The 25,872-nt window shown below is 39.7% G+C and overlaps 1 protein-coding gene across 2 annotated transcripts in view; it reads left to right on the top strand.

The window, feature by feature from the left end:
* LOC134678533 (pikachurin) overlaps positions 1–25,872 on the top strand; it is a 91,180-nt gene that overhangs the window by 13,340 nt on the left and 51,968 nt on the right. For both annotated transcript variants that reach the window (XM_063537112.1, XM_063537121.1), the window contains exons 2-6: positions 255–371; positions 840–1,186; positions 3,264–3,378; positions 10,784–10,985; positions 18,029–18,173. In XM_063537112.1, coding sequence (XP_063393182.1) covers positions 255–371; positions 840–1,186; positions 3,264–3,378; positions 10,784–10,985; positions 18,029–18,173 — 926 coding nt within the window. The remainder of the gene's footprint in view (positions 1–254; positions 372–839; positions 1,187–3,263; positions 3,379–10,783; positions 10,986–18,028; positions 18,174–25,872) is intronic.

Here is a 25,872-nt window from a genome sequence, read left to right as displayed (position 1 = left end):
TATGGAGTAAAATTAGTTCAAGCGGCTGCCGCTAGTACTAATGTCGGACATTCCATAAGGTTACCTGTGTTTGTGACGATCAGCGCCACCGACTTCGCACGTTCCCAATATCCTCCGACCAGAAGTCCCCGACAAGAAGAATTGAAATCGAAATTTCAACCTGATTGCGTCAGAGCTTTATTTTTCTTTCGGGAGGTTACGAAGCCTTTGGTTATGAATAAAGTATCCTATATTTTATCTATGTTTTGTTGTAGGCCGCTGCGGCTCGGGCAGCCCGTGCGAGCAGCTCTGTCGGGAGCTCCACGACGGCACATTCGAGTGCGGCTGCGCACCCGGCTTCGTCTTGCACGTAGACGGCTACGGTTGCCTCGGTGAGTTTTGTACTCCGCCTCGGTGCTAGTCAGAGTATGTGATGGCTCCTCTACATGATGGGCCAGCGCAGGCCACTCCAAGGGACGCAGCCATGCGGTAGAATGAGATAGCAATATCACTTGCTCCCTCTAACGCATAAATGCCTCCCTTGGAATGGCCGGCGTTGGCCCATCACGTAGAGGAGCCATTACGGCTCGGCCACGACATTGAGCGACTTGTAACGGCGGCAGCGACAACCATAGGTGGGAACGAAATGTCCGGTCGCTGTGTCTCGCTCCAACCTATGGTTATCGCTGCCGCCGTCGCAAGTCGCTCAATGTCATGGCCGAGCCGCAAGTGTGGTGGTTAGGCCGCGGACTGGAAGCAAGAGGCGTGGCGCTGCGAGCGGCCAGTGCGCGACAAGTAATAACGATGCTTTTTTTTAATATAACTTATATTACATTTTTCACATTTGACTTCTGTTGCAGAGTTAAACTCAACAAAACCTTCAGAAACCTCATTAGACACTGAAGAAGATGTCCTTTACCAAAAAGATGTGTCCTTCTCCGCCGAGCTAGAAGTTGCCCCGTCCATTACGAATAGAGTAAAACCTACACTAAGATCTATTGATAGAACGACGCCGCCTGTAGAAGATACGAGAAGAAGTAACAAGTATACAGCAGAGAGGTCGAAAGAAGTTGATGGGTTAAAGAGTTTGATAGAAGATGGGGTTAGTAGGAATGATTTGACGATCATTGCTGATGAGAATATTAAGAATGGGTTGTTGGAGGCGAGTCAGAGTGTGACGACGCAAGGCCCGAGTTTGGAGCAAAAAGTGAGTGACTATTTAAGCTGTTATTTATAGAATGAGTAAATTTTATATACCTTTGTATAATATCAAACATTCATCAGTACCTAGTTGATGTCATTGTTTTCGTAAAAAGAAGCGAAAGCGATACAAAACTGTAAAGAATACGCAATCGAGCCCTTTCCAAAATGGAAAACTCTATACTCTGTAAGGTATACGTACTAGTGCTCGACATACTAATGTCCAATAGATCTGATGACACCTTGCTGTCACCAGAGGCGTAGCTAGAGGATATGGCGCCCGGGGCAGGCACCAAATTTGCGCCCCCCCCCCCCCAAACGAAATGAACTAACGAAAGAGTTGATTTTTTACTTATTACTTACAGTTTACTTTTAATTGAGACAAAAAAGTGTTTTTAGTACATCGGTGGCTAACAAGCTTACGACCCACCTGATGGTTAGCGGTCACATGCGCGTTGCCGACCATTTTAAAACTTATACACTTATTTTTTGGAGATCTCCTTAGACTTAAAGGTTCAATATCGCTTGTGAGTTTGGGATCGTAGACTATTCACAGGTACAGCGCGCCTTTGGACTGATTTGAAGGGTCCAAGGTGGCATCCAGATGCTCCTGCCCAAAGGTGACAGCAGTACTCAATAAATGGGATCTGTCTACCTCAGAGTAAAGTATCGCCTCTCTTTATTGAGCACACCGAGTTTTATTTTTGGATACGAGCGCAGCCTACCCAGCAAGGTGGCTATGAAATTATTGGACGTCACTGATGGAGATCTCAACACCGAGGCTCCCAATACTCCCTGACATGGGAAGGCTTGTGCCTTGAAAAATGAGGTTTTCTTAGCCCTAAACGCGCAAAATTGAGTCTTGGTGGGATTGAATTGGACTAGATTGTCCCGATCCCACATCGAAACCTGACACAGGTTTTTCACGACATTCTAGTATCACAGAACGAGCGATGTTATCACGGCATGTCTTATACAGGGTGGTCCAAACCTTGACATCCATAATTTTTTTTAATTTCTCACGCTGTGGGCTATCAGAATATGTACGTTAGCCGACGTTTCGTAGTTTTCGAATTATGATTTTTATTACTTTTAACGTTTGTTAAGAAATTCTGGGGTGAAGATTTAATTTTAAAAAAAACTATTGAACTTTATTGTTTCTTTTTGTAACATAATCCTTGACCAACGGCGCAGTTGCTAAAACAACAGCATCCTCACTTGGCTGAGTTGAGCTGAGTTCAAGCTTAGATGTTGCCCTTACCTAAATAAATAAAAAATAAATAATGATAAAATACAAGCGATTTCAAGGACTTTTTGTTATTTTAGAAACTGCTAGACCCTAAGTTTTTTTATAAGGTCAAAAAAGTGATACTTAATAGTCCTAATTTTTCAGAGTCGCCGGTCAAAGGAACTGAGGTGGAAAGCTTCCAAATTAGTAATTCATTAAAAAAGTCCTCTTTTGTTATTTCTACTATTATTTTATGGTGTCACTTCCCCATCGCTATTTCATGTTATATGTGCAAATACCACGAACATGTATTAGAAGACATAAAAGCAAAGCGAAGCTTCACCCCGGAATTTCTTAACAAAAGTTAAAAGTTAAACTCTTAAACTACGAAAAATCGGCTAATCATGGGGTATATATATTCTGATAACCCACGACGACGATACTAAAAAAAATTTTTGGACGTCAAGGTTTGGACCATCTTGTATACAGGTTGGCTAAAAAATAACTGCATTTTCCTTGCCAGGGAGATTTTGGGATTACACCTACTGAGCAAGTCGCGAAAAAAAAATTTGGCTGTGTCCTACATTTTGGCTGGTCCATTTTCTATGGGAGGTATTTTGCCCATTTTGGCGCCCCCCCCTTGGACGGCGCCCGGGGCACGTGCCCCCTCCAACCCCCCCCTAGTTACGCCTCTGGCTGTCACCTCTATTGACAATGATTTAAGCTTCAAGATGGCATGTACTGGGACCGCGTCAGCACCAGTACGTTTACCTCATGCAATGTTAGAAGTTTCATAGGACTTTCCCATCATTTCGGTATTTTTCTGTATCTGTGATGGATGACATTTTTCTGACAGGTTCCGGACGCTACAGTGGCGCCTCCGTGGACAGCGGCGGTGGAAAACTGCAACTGTGCGCCCTGCGATGGAGCTCGGTGCTCCTGTCCGCTATCGCCGTCCAAGTGCAAACAAGGTTGGTATTTTATGGTTCTTCTACTCAGTGGCCCAACACATTGGCCCACTATATAGGGCTACCGTGTAGAGAGGGTAATGGCGTCAGTTGGCTTATGGCGATGGAATGGCCGCGGTGTCGGTTTTTCGTTCGCACATCAAAGGTAGTGGGCCCGCGATGGCGGTACGCATCTATACACGTGTGTAGAGGAGCCATCAAATTTTATTTAGAAGTATCCTGCTTGTTTAGGGCCCCCCCACATCTGGCGTCTTTCGAGCGTCGGCGTCTGTCGGCGTCGGTCCAGCGCTATGGAAAATGACGTCGCTGCGCAGTTGCGTCGACGCTGCGTCGACGTTGCGTCGACGTCGGCCATAGAATTGTAGACGCCGACGCTCGAAAGACGCCAGATGTGGGGGGGGCCTTAGAAATTGGTTAAGGTTGATATTGAATATTCACAACATCCACTATAATGTGACAGTTCACATTGACAACCACGTAACTTGCCCTAACGGCTAACAGTATCCGTACAACAATGTTCCCGATTCGATTTTATTAGACCGGAAGTACAGGCCGCCATTACGGGAGCCACTTCCTAGAGACCGGAAGTTGCGGATAACTTGCGTCTGACATTTGCTATTGAGCCAGGCGGCCGCAGATACAAGGGGTTTTAGAAATTATGTTTAAAAATAAACTGCTATACCGGTTTTATGAACTTATGAACTCGCGTCTAAATACTCTAAATTATAATTATTTTGCCCTTATTTATTGTTTATTGTGATTTCATTGTAATGCGTGGCATATTCCTGTCATTCACGTAGATATTCAATCAAACTTGAAACGTGATTTATTTATGATCCATCTTGGTTTCGTGTCATGTTATAGAAGGGAAGTAAGTACCTAATACTAAAGATTTTCCATGATTATATATTTCTTTATTCCGAAAAATTCCTAAGGAGGAATGTAATAATATGCAAATCGAAGATGCAAGTCACCCCAACACCCAACTCTGGCATACGGCGAATTACAAACTTCTCTCGGTCTGAGATCCACGATAAAATTGTGTCTGTGGTTGTGGTTCTCAAAGTTCGATCTGTCCAAGTTCGATCTGTTTCAGGCGAGACTTATTTTTCTAGTCCAAACCGGTTATAACTAGTCAGAAGAAATTCGATTAGGTACGGAATTAATATGTTGGATGTTTTTAAACCTACTGTCAAATTAAATTATTCATTGGATTAATAATTACACGTGCACATGAATGATAAATTAGGTTTTCTCTAAAATATTGATTAAAACTTTTAAATTCCATGTGGATGAGATCGTAAAACCTTCGTTCCTATTGTTTTTTTTAAATCACGCTTCTTTTCGCACTTTTCTAATAGGTATTCTCCAAGTTAAAATTGATTTCTACTTAACACTAAAGTTTTTTTTTGTATGGCAGATACTGAAACGACAGTTTAATTGCCCCAATGTACTTAAAAACCGACATATATATTAAATACAAAATAGGTACATAACCAGGTAAATTTAGTAGTAAATTGATATTTTTTTTCATTGTAGTATCTGGGATATAAACAGAGCTTAGATACCTACATTAAATAAAGTTTGAGAGCCGCAACTAGAGGGTAGTGCCCTAATCGACACCTAAAGAATCCGGGGCAGTTATCGGCCCCGATCAGAAGGGCAGGTGAGTAGTAATTCAGGGAATGACCCCACGGCCCGCTATCTGTCGAGGGGATACTTGTGGCATCTACATAATTATATATATCGCACCTTTGAGCTGTAATACCTTACCTCAATATATTCTTGAGCTATATCTTAAAATATATTAATATGCCGTAAATTGCACGGACACGGTAAGCGAAGAAAGAATGAAGAATGATAGTTGGTCAAACCAAATTTTTCAGTAAATAAGAGTAAAACAAGATCGAAGTGATCCCTTAAGGGGTTGTGCACAAATCATGCGAGGTGTTTTCGCTTACTTTTTGACCCCCCCTCCCCCCTGGGGATATTTGGTGAGGCTTTTGGCTACCCCCCTCCCCCACACAACCTCACGTGTATTTTTTTTAATTTTCATTCGACCTAATTTTAAGATAAATAGTATTGTATATAGCAAATCTTGTTTATTTTTATATTTTCGTTAAAGACTCGCTATTTTAAAGTACAGAGTGAAGATTTATGTTTAACTAAACCGACAAAAAATATCTACTCATGTGGTGGGTATTTTTTTCTTAGTTTCGTTCACTGTAGAAAAATACACGTGAGGTTTCCTTATACCCCCCTCCCCCAATGTGATCTATCGTGATTTTTTCGTGACCCCCCCCTCCCCTTATCGAACCTCGCGCGATTTGTGCACAAGCCCTAAGTGTTTTGTGAACAAAGTTTTGCACGGAACACTAAAAATTATACTCATTCTTCTCTTTTGAGTGCTAATACTAGAAAAAGATAGTATAATTCTCTCTGTCTATGTTTGAAATGAGACAGTCCTTTGACAAACTATATGTAATGTATTAAGTAGTAAAACGAATACTACAACTCCTTGGTACAGGGTATCAGCCTTACAGGTGTTGGCAGGTGCGTTTAATTTCTGATGCTTAGTCTGTCAACTCAAGATTCCTACCTACGTCAGAGGCCATTTCTCACAAGATTTGCGATGTCACGAGCTATCAAATAACAACGTGTAACCCCCCCAAACGATATATCTTCTGACTTCAATTAATTTAGGTATAGTGTTTCGCTCCGCATAAATTTTCAGCGCCCCTTATTTTCGTACGATTGGGGCGGGTGCGTGACAATTCAGGCCATAAGCATCTCAAGTGACGCGTGATGTGCAATCAACATGTTGAAACGATTTATTGCCTGTGACACATATGCTGCGTCATGCATAAATGAACAGTTTCCGCCTTTAGCAGGAAAATGACGCTACGGACTACGGCGTAGCAATCGTAGCACTCCTGCGCATCGAAAGCGTGGAATTACTGATTCTAATTTAACAATTTAGTAAGGTTTTAATTTTGTTTTGATAATGTAAAATTATAAAACTTTGCCCACCGCGTCACAGTTCAGTAAAAGCAAAATAACTTGAAAGTAGACTGGTCACACTGATTAGTGTGTGAAATGCAAGCAATCTTATTGATGCACCTGAGGTGCCTAATTTTAATTTGAATAAAAATTAGATTCTGCCTCCAGAAACAAAAAATAATTTAGGCTTTTTATCTCCATACAAAATTGTTTCCTAGTGTAAGAAAATGTTGATTCTCTAAGAACAAATTAAATTACTTTGAACGAAAATATTTTTAAGTGTTATTTTAAATATTTCGGTTTAAAAATTCTGATATTCAAAATTGCCGCCAAAATTGCCGTTGAAATGGACATTTTTCTTAGAGTCAGCTACACATATTAAAACAAGATTACCTACCGATGTCAAGTAGATTGCTTCCCAGCAGATATATCTTTAGGGCCCGATTAATTTACGCGAAGTGTTTCGATTCGCATCGCGTAACTTTTTCAGCACCCTCGCATTCGCACCCTCAGGGCGGGAGCGTGACAGAGCAGGAAGCCATAAGCGTCTCAAGTGACGCGTGGTGTACAGTCAGCATTTATGGCTACAGGCACACAGAAGCATACACATTTTCACCACACCAACGAGAGGAAAATACTGTTACAAAAATCAAATCCAAATAAACGCTATTATATTATCATTCAAAAATCAACATTCAAAAGTCAAATCAGCCAGCATCAGGAAGAAACAACTCAAAATTTGCATCAATTTACTATGCCACTCTCGTGGATAAAATGCTTCTTTCTCTTCAGTTTTTAAATAGGTACTTAATAAACTGTATTTTTTACCGAAACCAACTCTGAAGGTTCGGTTTTACTCTGACAAACCGAACTTGACTCGAAACATAATTTTGGTGCGAAACCAAAATTACGGTCGAACACTACAGAAAGGTTCGACAGTTTTTTGACCGAACCCGAACTTTCGACGGAAACATGATTTTGATGCCGAAACCAAAACTGTAACAGCCGGCCTAGCCAAGGTTACAATCGCTATCGCTTCGACAACGAAAAGCATTATGTCTCTCTATCACTCTTCCATATTAGCGCGACAGTGACAGTTGCGTTTCGATCGCTACGGAGCGTAAGCGATTGACATCTTGGCTAGGCGGCCTGGTCGGACACTACTTTCATAGCTGAATCTATTTATGGGTCACCTTCATCTATGTAGAACTAGTAACCCGCCCGGCTTTGCACGGGATGGCACGGGTTACACAAAACAACAAATTATATGTACCTACATTAAGAATCACTACCTTCCTCAAGAATCACTCTATTGATAGGTGAAAACCGCATGAAATCCGTTTAGTAGTAGTTTTTGAGTTTATGGCTAACATAAATACACACAGACATGACAGACGCGGCGGCGGACTTTGTTTTATAAGATAAGGTGTAGTGATGTAGAGTGTTAAAGTCCACTCCACTGTAGTCAAGTGCTTCTGCCGACTGTACATTCATGGCATAAGCACTCCTTACCATAATGAAGCGCCCTCCCCAATCGTTCCACTTAACGTGCTGGATTGTGTTATCGCCATCAAAGGGCGTGTCATTCGATTTGCCGCTAAGTGCACTTTAATGCAATATTAAATCCGAAAATATAATGTACAATTGTCACCCTTTGGATTTCAGTTGAGATAATTGAATTTGGGATTGGCAGGCGAGACTGATCGTATAATATGCTCGTACTGACAGTATTCCTTTTTTTAACCGACTTCCAAATCTCAAAGAAGGAGGTTCTCAATTCGGTTGTATGTTTTTTTTTTTTTTTTTTTTTTTTTTTTTTTTTTTTTTTTTTTTTTTTTTTTTTTTTTTTTTTTTTTTTTTTTTTTTTATGTTTGTTACTCCATAACTCCGTCATTACTGGACCGATTTTGAAAATTCTTTTTTTGATTGAATGTATATACATACAGATTGGTCCCGTTTTTGTCAAAATCCAGTTCTGATGATGGGATCCATGAGGAATCAAGGGAACTCCTCAAATCTTAAAGGCATGCGTATAGAGATTTTTGTATTTAGGTACATCAGAAAATCAAGCATTTTCATTAAAAACTGTTGCATTTGATGAAGTGGAACTGCTGATGATGATCAGAACAGAACTCTTCAACGACGCATAGTTCACGGTTGGCGATTTGTCCTCGTCGTTATGTTTGTTAAGCAAGTTAAGTTTTTAAGCCACATTTTTGTCAAGCTCGAGTTCTGATGATGTGATCCATGAGGAATCAAGGGAACTCCTCAAATCTTAAAGGCATGCGTATAGAGATTTTTGTATTTACATCAGAAAATCAAGCATTTTCATCAAAAACTGTTGCATTTGATGAAGTGGAACTGCTGATGATGATCAGAACAGAACTCTTCAACGACGCTTAGTTCACGTTTGGCGATTTTTCCTTTTCGTTATGTTCGTTAAGCAAGTTAAGTTTTTAAGCCACATTTTTGTCAAGCTGGAGTTCTGATGATGGGATCCATAAGGAATCGAGGGAACTCCTCAAATATTAAAGGCATACGTATAGATTTTTTTGTATTGTCATCATAAAATCAAGCATTTACATTCAAAACTGTCGCATTTGATGAAGTGGAACTGCTGATGATGACCAGAACAGAACTCTTCAATGACGCATGGTACACGTTTGGTGATTACGAATTTCGATTTTGACTTGGACTGGGACCCGGACTCGGACTCATACCCGGATCCGGTTCGGACCCGGATCCGGTTCGGACCCGGATCCGGTTCGGACCCGGACCTGGACTCGGATCCGGATTCGGACCCGGACTCAGAACCGGACTCGGACCCGGACTCGGATCCGGACTCGGACCCGGTCTCGGACCCAGACACGGACCCGGACTCTGACCCGGACTCGGACCCGGACCTTGACCCAGAAAACCACTATGATACCTTAACTAAATAAACAACTATGATTACCTACCATAAAATTAATGTAGGTATAAAGTACGATGATGCCAATCTTACTAGCCCCTCCCGCTTAAACCCCCGTACACCGCACGGCATGCGCCATTAAGTGGGTTAGGTTAGGTTTGAACTGCGATCCTCACAGAACCGAACAAGGATTAGGTTAGGTTAGAACTGCGAGCCTTACAGAAACGAAATGCTACTTGAAAAGTGGGTTTGATTAGGTTCGAACTGAGGAGTGGGTTAGGTTAGGCTAGAACTACGACCCTCATGGCTCCTCTTCACGGTGGGCCAACGCCGGCCACTCCAAGGGACGCATTTATGCGTTAGAGGGAGCAAGTGATAGTGCATGGCTGCGTCCCTTGGAGTGGCCGGCGTTGGCCCATCCTGTAGAGGAGCCATTATACAGAAGCGAAATGCTAGTAAAAAAGTGGGTGGTTTTACCTCCTTTTCTACATAGTGTACCATCTACAATAATCTTTCATCGGCCCCCATGGAAGTCGGTTTTTTTTTCTTAAAAATTATTTATTGGAATAATTATAATAGTGCAGGTACCTAACCTGCACACTTAATTGTGTCATCAAGTCTCGAAATGATATTGTTTGAGAGAACTGTCTCAATCATGGAATCTGTTTATTGCATCTGTGTATAGTCGGTTGCATATTCAGCAAGAATTGCACATAACATACCTAGTAGAAATTTAGGACCGATAGGCCGAGTTTCGGGGAAGACTGTTGTCAAACGATTTCTGTTTGTTTAGATTCCTTTCCTAAATACCTAACTGACCAGAATGAATGCGAGACCATTTTTAGGGTTCCGTACCCAAAGGGTAAAACGGGACCCTATTACTAAGACTTCGCTGTCCGTCCGTCCGTCTGTCACCAGGCTGTATCTCACGAACCGTGATAGCTATTAGACAGTTGAGATTTTCACAGATGATGTATTTCTGTTGCCGCTATAACAACAAATACTAAAAACAGAATAAAATAAAGATTTAAATGGGGCTCCCATATAACAAACGTGATTTTTGACCAAAGTTAAGCAACGTCGGGAGGGGTCAGTACTTGGATGGGTGACCGTTTTCTTTTTGCTTTTTTTTTTTTTTTTGCATTATGGTACGGAACCCTTCGTGCGTGAGTCCGACTCGCACTTGCCCGGTTTTTTTTCGGGTCCTGAGTCACGACTCATGACTACCGTAAGATGATAATTTTTCAGGTTTATTGCCGCTAGCCATAAGTCTAACCTTCCGTATGGAGTTTTTAAACTTAATGCAATAACTTACTTACTTCGTTGGCTCAGCGACCCAAAATGAGACCTGGCCTCCGAAGGCTCCGACACAAGACAACGCCACTTTTCTCGGTCCTGTGCGACCTCTCGCCAATTGTTGACTAATGCAATAACCATCGATAAAAATTCCTCTTTATCTCTAGATTTAGCTGCTAACATGTTTTTTTCTTGTTTTAGACACAAAAATCACGACCCCGCGCTTCTCAGGCCACTCGTGGGTGGCGCTGCGCGCGCTCCGCGGCGCGTACAAGCGCGTGCGGCTGCGGCTGCGCGTGCGGCCCGAGCGCGCGCGCGGAGTGCTGCTGATCACGGGCGAGCACGACGACCTGTCGGGGGACTACCTGGCGCTGCTGCTGCGGAACGGACACGTCGAGCTCAGGTACCTTCAACCATTAAATATAATAACTCGTAGCACATTTTGCAGATCAGCCGGCCTAGCCTAGGTTACAATCGCTGTCGCTTCGAGAACGAAAAGCTTTACGTCTCTCTATCACTCTTCCATATTAGTTAGTGCGACAGTGACAGTTGCGTTTCGATCGCTACGGAGCGTAAGCGATTGGCATCTTAGCTACGCGGCCTGGACAACATGCCAATCGCTAACGCTATGTAGCGAACGAAAAGCAACTGTCAGTGTCACAATAATATGGAAGAGTGATAGAAAGACACATAGCGATTCGATGGCGAAGCGCAAGCGATTGTCACCTTGGCTATTAGGCCGCCTGGAGTATTTTGACGCACTTTAACGTTGAACAGGAAAAAGTATGTAATTTTAAGGATTGAAAATGGTCATATTGCATTAAGGATTTCTTAACTTCCTCTCAACGGAGAACTAGAGGGAATGTTAGGCGTGGGTCATTCTCCTAAAAAGTCTTGAGAAAATACACTTTTCACATATAAAACTCATAAAAAATATCAACACTTATTTTTTGGGTGCCAGTGTTTTATTTTTTTGTAATTGACATTCTTCTATCGTTCATAATTTACTGTAGGTACATCGATCGAAAACAACACACAAAATTAAGACCACCCACTTGGCCAAAGTTAATTGAATTTTCCTAAACTTCTACTAGTGTTGCTTACGTGGCTATACCAAGAACTATCGCATCGCATAGACTATCGTAGAATGCACGTTCCACTACAAAGTTAGAAACTCGGGAAGTTTACCTATGAGTATGTTATGGCTCCTCTACACGATGGCCCAGCGCCAGCCACTCCAAGGGACGTATTTATGCGTTAAAGGGAGGTGATATTGCTATCTCATTCTACCGCATGGCTGCGTCCCTTGGAGTAGTCCCATGGCCCATCGTGTAGAGGAGCCATTAGATTGCACCAGAACGGGGCATATTGTCCTACTTAGGCCACATAATGAGGGGGAAGATAAAAGCCTTAACAAGTTGATCATTGTTGGTAACACGGAGGGCAAACGAGGCCAGCAGACACGATCTCCAACTAGATGGAGCGATGAAGTAAAAGGGGCCCTTACCTCAACCAACTTTTGCTCGGTCGTCAGAGACGCGATGAACAGGCACCGATGGCGGCAGATCATAAAAACCAGGTGTGTAGCATCGACATCCACCGATGACCACGATCCTCAGTCATGAGGGAGCGAGCACCAGAGATGTTAGATTGCACGAATAACTAAACTCCATCCGTTTAGCCACAGTTGATTTAATTTTCATAAACTTCTGCTACTGGAGGCCAATTCAAACTCGCATTCGGATATAAAACGATGTCATTTTGTTATCATTCGCCTGTGCGTCCCGCTAGCGCCAATACATGTACAGACAAAGACCGTAGTTATGCAGAAAACGACGAACTCCATTTTTTTATCAATGCAGAAAGCGACCAAAACTACTGAGTTAATGTAAGTCACTTAGACAAATATAAAAAGTTGGTCGCTTTCTACAGAACTATGGTCAAATAAGAGTGAAATGCACGCCCATATGATAATTAAATGTGATCGTGACGATCGCATCGCGACGCATAATATTGGAGCGACGTTAATAATAGCGTATTAAGCGCCAACCGCCATAAGGTACCTTTACCCGTGGGACGTCACAAATGACATTTAGACGACCGGTCTGGCCCCTGTTTCACCAACGTGACAGGTGCGACGAATTGTAAAATCACTGTTGCTGACGTCACAGGCATCCATGGGCTGCGGTTACCGCTTACCATCGGGCGGGCCGTATTCCTGTTTGCCACCATCATTGTATTATTAAAAAAAACTTTATGATATCGGAATAAAACAGATATTTCTCTTGCTAAGTTTATGACAATTGTCACAAGAAACATTACAATTGTCACGAAATTCCGACATATACGAGTAACTCATTACCTGTCAAGAATTACCTACAATTCTTCTAAATCTTTGACAATTGTCAGAAAGTTCGCAGGAGAAATATCTGTTTTTTTTCCGATATAATAAAGTTTTATTAAATAATACAATGATGGTGGCAAACAGGAATACGGCCCGCCCGATGGTAAGTGGTAATCGTAGCCCATGGATGCCTGTGACGTCAGCAACAGTGATTTTACAATTCGTCGCACCTGTCACCGATGTGAAATTGGGGCGCCTAGTGGGTACCCGGTAAGGGCATTTATTTGTGTGATGAAATAAACACTAATATTTGTTCCTGAGTCATGGTTGTTTTCTATGTATATTGAGTATGTATATATCTATATAAGTATGTATATCGTCGCCCAGCACCCATAGTACAAGCTTTGCTTAGATTGGGGCTAGGTTAATCTGTGTGAGATGTCCCCTTAATACTTGTTTAGATACACTTTAGATATCAGAATGTACCTACCTACGTTCGACTTGCTGCCCGATTCGAACTTTAACATACGTCAAATATTACGGCTAGATACGATATGGATTAGATTATGTCAGTGTCAATCAAAAGTGACATTTCTTCAAACAATAACGTCAGTTTTGATACTGACATATCTAATCCATATCCTTTCTAAATAGATGTATTAATTGACGTATTACAGTTCGAATCGGGCGGCCCCTGTAGTACTGCTTCTGCATGTTTATACGTTTAGCAACAAACTCGCGAGTTTACCTAGGTATGCTAAATTGCACTAAACTCTATGACCGACTTTTCGCTACGTTGCGAATAACTCAGTTATATTCATTTAGTGGCCTGAAGTGAACCAGATCCAATTATGGCCGCAAATGGTCTGTAAAACGGCGCTGGAAATATTCACGCAATTTTTAAACCTAGAGCTGGCGAGAGAGACTAAATTCGGATTAAGTTAGCCGGTAGTTTCAAATCGCTTTTACAGTTAAATACTTTGTATCTTAGGGAAACGATAATTTGCAGTGTTCCCATTATTTGGCCGATCGAAGTGAGGTGAATTTCAAATGTTTTCAATTTTGAAAGTTTTCCCAACGATGTCTTGTTTTGAGTTGCGTAACTTGCGTAGATACAGAGATTGTAATATGTACAAAGAAATTTGAAATTTTCTTTTCACCACACCAGCTCGGAAAGGCTTACTTTGCACTTCAAAAACTGATAGCAAAGTTGCATTTTATTCACATGATAGGCAAAGCAATCAAATGCCAATTTTGAGTTGTTTTCTTATGTTTGCTGGTAGAATTGACTTTAAAATTATGACTTTGGATGATAAATATTTAATAACATTAATTTGGATTTGATTTGGTTTGATTTCGTTTGATATTTTTCATTTAATATTTGCTTCGGGTTGGTGTGGTGAAAAATTTTGTGTTTCACTCGGGGGAAAATTTTGTTTAACCCTCGTGCTTTGAAACCCTCGCAACGCTCAAGATTCCATTTTTCGAACCACTCGCTACGCTCGTGGTTCAATTTTGGAATCTTTCGCTTGCTCGGGTATCAATATTAGCACGAGCGGTTAAACAACAACTTTGCCCCCTTGTAAAACAAATAACTATTGTAACTATGTATAACAATTTTAAGCAACGAATACTGATACTTTACCAGATATAGATATTACGTACATGGTCATGCCAAGTTTCATGTACAGCTACTTAATTTAAAAAGCGTAGGTAGGTATCTAGGTATACACTTCCCCTTCGTAGGCAACTGACTGAGTTGACTGAGCCCGTGGGATGAGTTGGCCAGGGAGGTGGGACGACTGGCCCACAAAAAATGATGAGCGGGATGAATTTTCTGTGGGCCCATTGACCCCTTTTGATTTTTTTTGTGGGCCAGTCGTACCCCCTCTTTGGCCAACTCATCCCACGGGCTCAGTCAACCACTCCCTACTGCTTAAGGGTCTAGTAGTAGTAGTAATCACTTTGTTGTACACAACACAGGTCTACTCAGCCCAGGGTACAGTTTGAGGTACAGTTATATCGTTTGAGATATGTTCTCATGGTATTATTATGGTAGCCGCTTTTTGGCTATGACTCTTAAAATGTTTTGACTCGAAATAGTAAACCATTATTATTAATAACGGCAGCTACATAATTAACATACAATTTTCACTGACAAGATGTTATTTTGCAAACACTCGCATTTTACTCTTAATTATCTGAAGGCTAGAATTTAGCTCTTAAATCCAAAGCCCGACTAGCTACAGACTAATTAATAGTTGCCGAGCCAGGCTTTGTTCCGATAATAACTATCGATTTTATATCAAAGTATGTACACTCATTGCAGGCTTTGGCCGAAGGGATAATAGCTGTAAGCTTAGCTTCGAGAAGATTAAAGAACCGGCCTTTTTTTATTTCTGGAAAGTGTTTTTTTGATTTAGTTAGGATTCCGTGCCAATTTTTTTCTCTGTTAGAGTCCGTATTAAGCTGTCATTATAAACGTCATATGTTATATTAATGGTGACATTGCCACACTTTGACATTGCAAATGCCGTGCAGAGTTATCTTGGTCCAACTCTAGTTCTGTGTTATAAAACACCATGAAACTAACAAGGGAAATGGCAAAAAGCCTAGTTTAAATAAGGCCTAGTTTCCCTTGGTAAGAAGATCAGATGACATTCAATACAAAAACATAAGTGCCCACTCCACTAATACATATTTGGATCCCATACAATACAATAAAATTTAGCAAACATAGTAACAGCGACCACTGAACTATTATAACTGCGTATACACATGTAGAACCGGCACAGAGAACCAGTATTTTGCGCCAAGAGTTGTTGTTGTTTTGACAACAAACCGTAGAAGCGAAGCGTCTATCTCGAGACCTAAACGCGTAAGCGCCACGATTTTTACGGCACTTACGACGTTTTGGTCGCGCCGCACAGGTTGCAATTGCGACAATTTCATCAATAGTAATAATAATTCAATGACAACTACATACCGTTTTTTGCAACTGATCCAATCAGATTATTACCGAAGGATTTATTTTGGTCGGTTCTAGGCAGTAACAGTAGGCTACATTTAATATTTTTAACCATAAAATGTGAAACTACTTGTACAGCACGCTGATCCGAAATTGCACGCTGATCCGAAATCGATAGCTAGCCGAACAAAGCCGTGCTGGCTGTAACTGTTAATTAGTGCACGGGGGATTATCAAATTTACTCCAGCTTTTACAGGAAATTATTTGTTTTGCGGGATTGCGGTTGTTTTGATTTGCTGATTCAGATTTTTTGCGTATTGTCCTGTCGCTCGCATGTTTGTTTTCCTAACCGCCCCTGCTGAAATAGAATGGCGTAACAAGTAAACCGTAGGTTTTTTGTGCCAACTAAATATCGCAATATAACAGTAAAAAGACTCTACGTACCTAATGCAGTTACAGTGCGTCACCTTAACGGCTCGATTCGAACTTTAAGATACCTACTTTTGTTAAATAATAGATCTAGAAACGAAATGGAATAGATATAAGTAAAATCAAACTACAAAAATTCCATACTAAATTGTTGCTATGTTTAAGCATTTTATGTCAAAAATGTGTCAGTTACATAGGAAGTGGCTCCTTCAATAAGTAATTATAATTTGTTACAGTAAAATTGTAACACGGCTTATCGTAATTGGCCAAAACTCATTAAAACAGCAACACCTTTAACAGACCGCCTGTGAACCTTATGCCTTTGCAATAAAGTTTACCTGCGAATTATTAGATACCTGCGCCGCCGTAATGGTACTTAACATACTGATATAACACCACGGTGCTCCTTTAATTAGTCCGATGCAGTATCACAGTTCATTTCGGCTTTGAGCAATTAAATGATCGGTTTTGTCGGGATTTGCCGGGATTTTGCGTGCGCTGTGGGAAACTAATGGTGACTTTGTTTTGACGCATTTAGGCTAAATAAATCTTACAGGATTAGTCAAAAACGAGCACAGAACCCATAGTGTAAATTTCATTCGATAGCGTGACGAGCGTTCACGTTTGCGTTAAGTCTATTTTTTACGGGATTTTGAAAAGCGCACCAAGCGAGATGTTTGGAAACTCAATCGAATGAAATTTACACTATGAGTACTGAATAAAGGTACGATTAAACCAGAACTTGACGCAGAACATGCACAATGACGTGACTTACTTACGCTTTGCGTTTGTGTGTATATTTTGCTGCGTAAATTAAGGACAATTTATTTCTTGTGTCATAAGTCATGCATAAACTTGGTATCTATCTGAATACCTTTACCTACCTATCATCATTCACTTGTGATTGCCTCTTGGTAATCCTAAAGTTGACTAAAACGTTATTATTCTGAATCGACTCAATACAACTTCATCATAATTAATGTAGATTTCTAGACTTTTTAAAGTCTGTTATTTTAACGCTACGCTTTGTGCTTTAATTGACTTTAACATAAATCAATTTTTTAACAAGCAGATACGTCTGCGAGCGATACACACGAACACACGGATTGTGGAGGATGCGGGTTCAAGTCCTGCCGGAAGCGTAAATTTTTCCATCTTTTCCTTTAATATAAAATTTTTTAACATAAGTAATAGAAAATATCCGTGACATTGATAAATTGCTCGTTGTAAAATTCGTTCCCAACCGGCTTTTAAAAATTCATATCGATTATGTCTGGACCGTATAGAAAGAAATAATTTAATTTCTGAAGGTTGTTCGAAAGTCGTACACATTGTGATTGTGACACGCGTCGCAGCTAATACGATGTAGCGGTGTCATAAAATTCATAAAACATAAAAGTCACAGTATTTCTATCTTTTGGCTTCTCACTTCGGAGACAATGAAAGTGTTTTCCTGTTTTGCACACCGACGTCAGGTCGGCGTGGTATACCCAGCTGCAAAAGTGCATACCTACTTTAAGGATGTATTCTATTAATAAAGTGCTGGGCATGCACTTTTGCAGCTCGATGTACATTTGTTTCTATTAAAGTTACACTGAGGTACACCGCTAAAATTCGTTAAAATTCTTGAGATCCACCCGCCAACTTGATGCTCACGAAGAATCCTAATAGAATGTATGGTAATTAGTAATGTGTTGTCGTCCAGGTTCGACTGCGGCAGCGGCGCCGGCGTCCTGCGGTCACCAGAACCAGTCCGCCTCGGCCACTGGAACGTGATCTCCGTGTACCGCCACCGCTGGGACGCTTGGTTACGGCTGAATAACGGCAAGCGAGTGCGCGGCCGGTCTAAGGTAGGGTATACTTGTAAATGTTGCCGTCCAAATGCGACTGCGGTAGCGGCGCCGGCGTGCTGCGGTCCCCGGAACCAGTCCGCCTCGGCCACTGGAACGTGATCTCCGTGTACCGCCACCGCTGGGACGCTTGGTTACGGCTGAATAACGGCATGCAAGTGCGCCGCCGGTCTAAGGTAGGGTATACTTGTAAATGTTGCCGTCCAGATATCATGGTCGCATTTTTATCACCTGCTATGCGTCACTTTCGCACTTTCATACTTGTAAGAACGTGACAGGCATAGTGACGGCGACCATCTTAGCCCTACAGATCGACTGCGGCAGCGGCTAAGCCACCTATTTTCTCGACTAAGCGGGGGCATTGCAAGCATACGAGTAGGTACTTTTGAGGATAATTCGGCCGGTAATTCAATAAATGACAAAAGCTGAAGTATCTAAGAACTTTTTCCGCAAAAAAATCATTTGACCTAGACAAATCTCATATAAGCCTAAAAAAGAGAAACAGGTCATCACATTGTTCCAAATTCATTGTTTCAGAATAAATACCTATGCCTACATTTTATATCGTATATTTACTTAACAAACACTTTTTCTGAGAACAAAAGTTACAAGAAAAATACAATAATATAGCTACAAAGTAAGTAATTTGGAGCGTCTTCCGAGTATATTCCTGGACGAGGATTCTAAGAAAGGCGAGTTATAAAAGCAGGGATGTTTTAAAAGCAAATGCAGTTACGTCCTTTTGTATGAAGAACAGTAAAGTTTTCCTTTGAGGAATTTTCAGCTCGTTAGCGATTTATTTCAAGGTATTTTATAGGCAGCTTTGTTGGGGCCAAATAAAAATTCAATCAGCTTCATAAATGGCAGTGAAAAAATTCGTAGTGGTGTTTTTCCACTTTTTTAGAAATTAGAAATGTCTTAATATAAGGTACGTTAGGATCTTTACAGAAATAAATCTATATTTCGCTTAAAAATCAGATTTACAGTTGTATATCCAACATAACTCACTACTTTTTAACACTTAAGGATGAGTTAGGGGACTAGAACGGTCTGGGTCTGAGCCGAGGCGTCCGACACTTCAGTTGTCTATAGAAAGCATCACGTGATCACAGATCGCCCCTCATAGAAAACGAAGTCAGTAGCCTCGGCTCGGCCCCGGGCCGTTCTAGTGTGTCATCCTTTATTTGGTGCAGATATGTCATGCGTCTTTCTGTTACCCAAATACTTATCAAAACTATTTAGGAGTCCACACTGATAAATAATTAAAAAGAGATCGCCATAGCCATAACGACGGGCAGACAAACAGGTAATAGGATCATTAAAAGCCCGAAAGCACAAACAAAACTGCAGCCTCGCTTCCCGGCCTCATTTCTCATTCACCTCGATTAAATTCAACAGCACATTTCGGGTGTTATTCGAGTGTTTTAAAACAATGAGGTAATTCTTTATGCCCCGGCCAGGAAACGTCGGATTTAAGGCTTTTGCATTATTTAATGAGTTTTTGTTATTTACCGTGCCGGTGTGATGGACAGCCTTATGTGCCGAAATTGCATGTTACGCGCAATGCTGCATGCAGTCGAATATTTATTTCGTTTTAGTGAAATGTAAGGCGCTTAGGCACTCTCATGGCATTGTTGATTTTCGGTTGCTATATTAACAATATTACTGAATTTGGCATGACTACAGCGTTTAATGCCTTTAATGCAGTGTATTTAACCTTTTTCATGTCGTGATCCACTAAGCGTGCAAATTTTTTTCGTCACCCATTTACCTTTCATTATTTTACCTGTCTTGCTTGTATTATTTCTTTTTTTACCGTGTTTTCAAGCCTGTGGTCCCCTTGATAAGTAAACCCCCGTAGGGTCTGGGGTCTGGACCCACAGCTTGGAAAACACTGGTTATTAGTGTACTATATTATTAGCTGCTGTCCTCAACTTCGTCCGCATGGATGTATTTCCCGAAATACATGTTTAAGCCTATTAGGGGCTGAATTTTCAAAAGCACTAAAATTATTAATTTTTTTAAATATGTGACGTCCAACGGCTAAAGGTACCTTAGAGCGGTTGGCGCTTACGATTATTAACGCCGCTCCAATTATTGCGGCGCTATGCGACGTAAGCGCCAGCCGCCATAAGGTACCTTTTACTTGGAACGTCACATATTTTCTCTTCCTACTACTCGAGTCCCTACTCAAATCGTTTCCGTTACAAACTTTCAACCCCTTTTTATTAACTGATAAATTAAAAAAAAAACTGAAATTACTTTCCTCGTAAGTAGATATTATGTCTTATTATTATGAAGTTTCAATTTCCTAGCTTTATATACATCTTGATCCACATACAAAAATACAAATACGAGTTCAAATGCATTTATTTCATTACTTTTTTACAGCTGTGCTTAAGGTATAATATACTTCCCCCCTTCATCCCCCTTAGAAGATGAATTTCCAAAAATGCTAGGGTTACGACGACATTCAGTTCGGCCAGTGGTTCTAAAACGATGGTTCTCCGACGTGGTCTCCATTTTTTTTTATTGAACTGTCTATTACTTGTGACAGGTTTTGCAGTGGAAACGTACACCGAAAGACAAAATGTAACAATTTTTAAAAGACTTATCTCAGATTTTAGACATCATACTACTCAAAAAGCAAAATTTAGGTTTCGATAGCGAAGCCACACTAATATACAGTAGGTACTTAATACTTATCCATTACTAAGACGGTTTCTGCGGTTTTCTGTAAAGGCACGTACGTAATAATACATCAACGATCGTTCATAATCGGGTTTTGAGTCATCAAAGAGTGTTGATATATTTTTTATCAGGAATTTTAAATTTTGAACAACGGAAACCCAACAAAGCCTTTTCATAGATGAAATGGGCACCCTGGGGTGCGTGCACAGTTTGAGAACCGAAGACTCGGGCGGTGTTATAAGTACCTCATAGCAATTTCACATTTATTATTGTGCTTTAATAATTAATTTGAAGGGTGTCGTAACCGAGATCTTTTACATTTCCCACGACGTCTATTCAACCAGTATTCAACAGTAAGCAATATAATACTTTAGCTATAAATATCAGACAAAAATATTCTAAAATATGAGTTGAGTTGAGACAGGTTTTAATTTAATTTGCAGTCACATAATATTTCATGAGCGGTGTAAGTAAGTGCTTGCTTAGTTATGGTTTTCTAAACCTTTATTAAAATCCACTTTTTGCAGAACCTACGGAACCTAAATAAAAGTTAAGTCATAAATCTCAATATAATACATTTAGCTTGCTATACTAATGCTTTTGCCATGCTGTCAAACAAAATAAACACATCTATACTCGTAACATATAAAACTTTTGCGTTTTGAACACCTATTAATCACATTTACAACCGGGTTTACCGCGTGTTTACCGACTTTAAATAAATGAATAAATAAAAATAATTTATTTCAGACCTTGGTCCATTCCATACACTTATACTAAAAAACGAACTAACTAACTACAAACTAAATAAAGGTAACAAAATACTTAGAGCCACTTGCACCATTCACTAACCCGGGATTAACCGGTTAAGCCTGGATTTACCGTGGTTACCAGTACAATTTGACACTGGGTTCATGGTTTAACCGGTTAACCCCGGGTTAGTGGAATGGTGCAAGTGGGCCTTAAATTCGCGGTTTGTAAATAATGTAAAAAACACATCAGCTAAAACACACAATAGTTAAGAGGGCGTCGAGGAGGGTAAATTTTCAGATTCTGTCAAATTACCCCATTTCACACACAAACGCAGCTCACACACACTACCTCAATTTACTGGGACAGGTCAGTGACCCCTAATGTTTTTTTAAAGGTGCTGTTTCGAGTTTAGTGTTAACTACGGAACTTCTTTGAGGAATTTAAACTGTCAAAGCTTTCCTTTGTGAGAAGACAGAGAAAAATCACTTTTTATATATAGCTTTCCTTGTTTGTTCATGTCATGTCATAGGTATGTGACGTATTAGGTAATTAATTATTTTCGTTGTTGACTTTTATTTGTATTAAGATAGGTACAAACGGCGATGCTCTTAACTGTCCATCGGTGGACCTTATGCCTTTTGTAATAAGGTTTACGAACTGTCAGTTAACAGTGTGGTCATGGGCGATGGTATGCGGTTTGTAAACATAGTCCGAATTTACCTACTCGAAAAAAGTGGACTATATCTAAAATGATCCCCTCATTAGTTATAGGGCTTGTAATATTTTTTTACAACTAAAGACGCGTATTATATTTCACTTATAACTTAATTGATAATAAGGCTTTAAAAACCTCTAATAAAATTCAGGTACTACATATGTACTACATTTATACTTTTGTAAGTCAGTAAGTGATGCTTATCGGGAAATCAAAGAACTCATAATTACCTATATAAAAATAATTAAATTTACTATTTCGTCTCACGTTCAATAAGGCCCGGGGCCGGGCCTTGTCACCCGCACAGACAGAGGGCCTTTTTAGCCCAAGTACAAGTTCAAGAATAACAGAGAATATAGTAAGTATAATTTAGTTTATTTATCTCAATTATACAATTTTCACACAGGTAAAATGTACATACATTTCAGCTTGTAGGTACTTATCATATAACGATCGTTTTTGTTATAAAATAATATTTATTTATTACACTGTGCTAATCATGAGAACAATATGTTATAATCTAGTTCCTTTTTATCCTATTCAGTTCACATACATTGTTCGTGGGTAATAAGGCCTACAAAATTTCCCTTTAGGCCTTATTATCCTTCATCTGGAATTAATTACGCCTTAAATTTAAAATGGTATACAGGATGGAAAGATAAGTCGGGCCCTGGAGGGAGCCTTAAATCCTTAAGCTGGCTCATTTTACTTAAAGGAGACATTCCTTTATTTTTAAAAAGAAACAAAACTGCATTAAAAGTATTTTTCTTTTTTTATTCAATTTGGCTTGTCAAACGAAATCTTAAGTACTAAATATTAGATTTTATGGATATTTTGTACGACAGACGAGTGTAAGACCTAATGTTTCTTGGAGAAATGTTATCATTAACATTAACTGTATCGACTAGTAGAATAAACTTGCGAGTTTTTATTTTTTGGAATTTTTAGTCGGTTCGAGTCCCGGGCGAGGCCAGCGAGTTTTAGAAAATCTTTGAATGCAGTTTTGTTTCTTTTTAAAAATAAGGTATAATTAAGGTAATTTCCCTCCAGGGCCCGACTTATCTTTCCACCCTGTATAGTAAATTAAGGCCTAGATTCATTTGATTGTTGGCATTTTGTTTTATAGTTTCGTGTGATCCACGATGACGCGCTGATTTGGTAAATCTAACCTTTAATAACATGGCAATACAAGTCAAGGCACGCGTTTCCGTGAATGACACGATCTATACTTTGCATTTGTAATAGGTACAAGATTGTAATATAGAGTGTTTGTTACCTAACTTACTAAAACAATCGATTCCAGGTATAAGACAATTTATTCTCAGAAGAATATACATACCTATACAAACTTCACTTTTAGAATTGATTTAAATTGTACTACATCGCAAAAGCTTAGTTTGTGTTTCGTAACGATAATTGTGTTAATACCTTACCTACCTTACGATGCTCCGCAAACTCCTGCATCTTTTAATACCACTGCCTTTTGTTATCGTTGTAACTTTTGAAAATGTACAGTCTCCCACGAAAACGATCTGATAAACATTTTTAATGTTATAAACCTACAGAGTTGGGATGTTTAGTGGCATTAGGGTGAACAATGAAGCAGTGGAATTGTTGTTGTAAATATTTTTGGCGTGATAACGTCTTATAAATCGATGAACACCGGTCACGTTGTGGCCAAATCTCCATGATAACGTTGTGGACAGATTTCCATGGTAACGTTACGGCCACGTTTTCTTATGACGTTATCACGCAAAATTATCGTCCGTATACTGACTTTACAGACAACCATTTTTTGATGAAATAAATTAATGAATGATTCATAAAAGTAAAAAATAAATAATATTGCTAAAATGTTCATGTCTTGAACAACTTGCGATTGGAATCAACAATTCAAAATCTTGCGTATTATTACTTCATATGATGTCATACGGTTGTCAATATTATGGAAAGCCTATACTATATAACTTGTAAACAGTGCAGTTTTTCGTTATATAACGCTTCACGTCGACTTCGCACATTGTCGTAATTATTTACGAGCTTAAATAATAGTTTCCGGACCTCATTCGGTATAGTCCTTATTATTATTATTTAAAATAAACGGCTTATAAACCGCGAACAATTTGAATGAATGACACAAATTGACGACAGACTTAAAAAAAAAATCATATATGGTGATACAACAAGAAAATATTTGTCAACAAAATTTGGCTAGTTATACATATATAACGAACCGAACATGAACAACATGAAGAAGAATTTTTGTAAATCTAGAAAATTTAAACATTTTTCGTTTGTGACAAATCCGGTAGTTATGATATTTTGCAGACTTGTTTATGATGTAGGCTCAATGAATAATCCAAGTTTGTTTGAGCGCAACATTGTCCATAATCGAAAAATACGCGAAAATTTGGGTCTTTTTTTAAATTCGGGCGATTATAACCCTAAAGGACTAGGTTTGGATAGTACTTTAAAACGTTTTTATAGTTTACTTAATTTGCTTCAATACGTGACTAAAATTGTCTCCGTGGATCTAATACTTGCCGATATAAGTCTTTTCAAAATTTATATTTTTTTGAAATTGAGTTCGTAGGCTAAGTGAGTGCAGTGAGTTTGCAATTTTGTCTCAGGCGATGCCGCACAGAACCCTGTTAATAATTCGTTTCTTAATTTTAACTCTTCATTATTATTATTCTACTAGACGGGCCCGCAGCTCCGCTCGCGTAAATGAAATAAAGAGTTCGTCTTATGTTTAGTTAAATACCGACATTATCATGTATTCAACCCTGCCATGGTTTAAAACTGTGATAGGGATTTCTTATTTGTAGCCGTTATTTGGATAACTCAATTCGCAAATTTGTCAAAAAATGATGTGATTTGATAAAAGGCAAGATTGTATTTTTTCATCTACACGTATTTATTTAAAACTTGTTTCAAGATAAAATTATTATTTGTTCTTATAAGCCTAGTTGCAAAAACGTTCATTAGATTAATTTTCGCCTTAAGACGAATATGGACGACCACCGCCCTTAAATCGCCTTTTCATACAAATAGGTAGTCTAATAGTTCTCTCGGTCTTGTGATAGCTCTCGCCAGTCGCCATGGCCGAGGTTGAGCAGGTCTTGAGCAACTACGTCGTTTCAGCGGTACCTAGGACGTCCACTCGGGCGTCTCCCATTTTGTTGTCCCAAGTACCTGCGCTCTCTTCACGGCACGATCCTCTCCCATTCTCTCTAAGTGTCCGAGCCACCACTGAATTTAGCCGCTTTTGTCTCTCAATATTTCGCCACTATATCGGACCACATCCTTATTTCTATGGCAACAAAATTATATTACGATATTTGGCTGACTGCTGACTGTATATTTGCTTATTTTTATCAGGTCGCTCAATAATATCTGAACATGCACTTTAATCTACCTACATAACTTACTATCAACTTTGTATTTTTAGCCCATCTCAGCATTCTTAGCCCGTTCCCCGGACGAATGGCAATGTTTGCCGAAGCCGTGAAAGTCAATCTGAATAATATAACTCAAAAA

This window comes from Cydia fagiglandana, chromosome 2 (assembly GCF_963556715.1).
Source record: "Cydia fagiglandana chromosome 2, ilCydFagi1.1, whole genome shotgun sequence".
NCBI classification, from domain to species: domain Eukaryota; kingdom Metazoa; phylum Arthropoda; class Insecta; order Lepidoptera; family Tortricidae; genus Cydia; species Cydia fagiglandana.
This window is presented reverse-complemented; position numbering and strand designations above follow the sequence as displayed.